The following is a 2,534-nucleotide window of genomic DNA, read 5'->3' as shown; positions in this document are numbered from 1 at the left end:
CGCCGCGCGCAGGCCTCCACCCCAAGCCTCGCCTCAGACCACGCCTCAGACCTCGCCTCAAACCTCGCCACAAACCTCGCCACAAACTAATACGCCACAAACCGCACCACCGCATTTCACTCCGAATGCCGGTACATAATTCATTCTAAATCGTTTAAAACCTTCTAGAGGTTCTAGGCGTGCATAAATTACTTCTTAATGGTCAATTTCTGTTTCCAGATGCTCAAAAATCTAAAGTAAATATGGAGAAGCCACAACAAGCCAAACCAAATGGAATCATGACGAAGGTCAACGGTGAAAATCCGACGTCGATATCGGATGACAGTAAGAAGGATGAAACGAGTACCAAAGAACCAATTTTAAACGGCACAGAAATTACTAACGAAAATATTGTTAATGGTGACCCAAAAATATATACAGATTGTGATATTAGTAGTAGTGATAATGGTAAAATAGTTACAAATGGAGTCGCTAGCGATTCCGATGATAATAAATCCGAAGAGGCAAAGAAAATGATTTTCGTAAAATGTTCGCCAGCGACAGAGACTGAAAAGAAGCAAACAAATGATAAAAAGAAGGTTAATAAAAAAACAACTTCAACGGAAAAAACTAATGAATGTGATAAGAAAAAGCAATCTGCGACCGATAAAGTAACGGAAAATAACAAAAAGGATGAGGTCAGTAGTTCAAAAACGGAAAATGAATTAGAAAAAACCAATGGTATAGTTCAATTGGTAAATGGTGACAAAGACAGAGAATCTTCTCCGAGTGAAGATGGGGACGAAAAGAAGAAGGATGGTGAAGTTGTGTTTATTCAAGATTTAGGTTTCACTGTCAAAATTGTAAGCCCTGGAGCTGAACCGTTGGATATTCAGGTATAAATAGTTCCAAAACATTAAAATTGTTCCACATATAGAATATTGTCAATTGAATTCTTTTTAAAATACCATACATGGTTATTTACAGGTATCCAGTATGGAGCTGGTGCAAGAAATTCATCAAGTACTAATGGATCGCGAAGACACGTGCCATAGAACGTGTTTTTCCCTGCAGCTAGATGGCGTTACTCTCGATAATTTTGCTGAATTGAAAAATATCGAAGGTCTCAAAGAGGGATCAGTAATCAAAGTAAGTATTGAAATAAATAATAATTAAGAAAGCTGACTCTACCACAAAATGATATTCAAGGACGAGTCGGAAAAGTCGAAAAAGAGAGAGATTGTTTTTTTTTTGTAATTCAATTTATTAAAATATCACTATATTGTTTTATGAGCCTTCATATTAAATTACAAAAGAAAGTGTATAATAAATTCTTAGACATTTGATACTATTATTAATAATTTCCAGGTGGTAGAAGAGCCATACACGATGCGCGAGGCTCGTATCCACGTGCGTCACGTGCGGGACTTGCTCAAGTCCATTGACCACGTGGACGCGTATGTCGGCCAGGAGTGCAGCTCGCTAGCTTTCTTAAATATTATCACTCAAGGAGATATACTTGGTAAGTACAGTTGTAACATACATTTACTGAGAACTACTTAAAAAATTGTCATACTAAATGAAGGTATCATCGTCATGACCTGCACACTATGCATCCTCAGTTAGGTTCAGAACATACCTTAAGTTAAAGTAATTTTGCCCTGGTTAACTGCACTGGTTTGGCCCATAGAGGGTTGGTTAACAATGACATAAAATGTACTAAAATAAAGTAAAACTGCCTTTTAGAACCAATATATATTAAGATTGCTAAGAACTTAATCATATTACCATTTGTACAACAGCTATTGGATTAAATTTGGGCATTTTGGGTATTGACTAGACTGAAAACATGTATATATGTGTGTGTATTAGATGGTAAAGATTTGAGTGACAATGTATGGTTTTTACAGAGAAGAAGAAATCCCGGCCTGAGAGTGTAGACTGCACACCTCCAGACTACATAATGCCCGGCAGCACTGAGCGGCCCTTGCTGCCCCTACATCCGGGACTCACTAAAGAAAATAAGGCACCGCAGTGCCTAAAGGTAACCATTTTGTTTTACATTGATAATTAAACCTGCACTATTTGAAATTATTAGTGTTACAATTTTCAAATTTGAATCTCACTAGTCCTAATTTGGAAGAACTTTTTATTTAGCTAGTTTTATATATCACTGACAATATAATTTGTGTGGACATTTGTTAAAAAAAAACTAGCTGTTCCCGTATGATATTATAGAAATATTATTTTATTGCTTCCATTCTGTAAAACTCGATCAAAATATTAAAAATTCAAATGACAACAAAAGACATTGCCATTGGATAACTTTGTGCTTGTAGTTTTTGGCTCTTGCATGACAGTTTTTCGTTCATTTTTAATTCATTCACATCCTAAGTATAATAGCGTGAATATACAGGCGAAATGTATCAAAAACTTATTTTTATCAGGTACTGACTACTTCTGGCTGGAACCCGCCGCCCGGGCCTCGCAAGATGTGCGGAGACCTGCTGTACCTGCATGTCACCACGCTGGAGGACCGCCACTTCCACATCACC

General features: G+C 37.2%; 1 protein-coding gene across 1 annotated transcript in view; it reads left to right on the top strand.

Annotated features, from left to right (window-relative positions):
• Window positions 1–2,534, top strand: part of LOC106108440 (clustered mitochondria protein homolog) — a 28,629-nt gene that overhangs the window by 14,513 nt on the left and 11,582 nt on the right. The window contains exons 2-6 of the mRNA XM_013289606.1: window positions 220–875; window positions 967–1,128; window positions 1,348–1,501; window positions 1,890–2,023; window positions 2,427–2,534. The exon at window positions 2,427–2,534 is cut by the window's right edge and continues 13 nt beyond it. Coding sequence (XP_013145060.1) covers window positions 220–875; window positions 967–1,128; window positions 1,348–1,501; window positions 1,890–2,023; window positions 2,427–2,534 — 1,214 coding nt within the window. The remainder of the gene's footprint in view (window positions 1–219; window positions 876–966; window positions 1,129–1,347; window positions 1,502–1,889; window positions 2,024–2,426) is intronic.

Source organism: Papilio polytes, unplaced genomic scaffold (genome assembly GCF_000836215.1).
Source record: "Papilio polytes unplaced genomic scaffold, Ppol_1.0 DF821511.1, whole genome shotgun sequence".
NCBI lineage: Eukaryota > Metazoa > Arthropoda > Insecta > Lepidoptera > Papilionidae > Papilio > Papilio polytes.
Note: the sequence above shows the minus strand (reverse complement) of the source record. Positions and strands in the feature narration are given on the sequence as shown.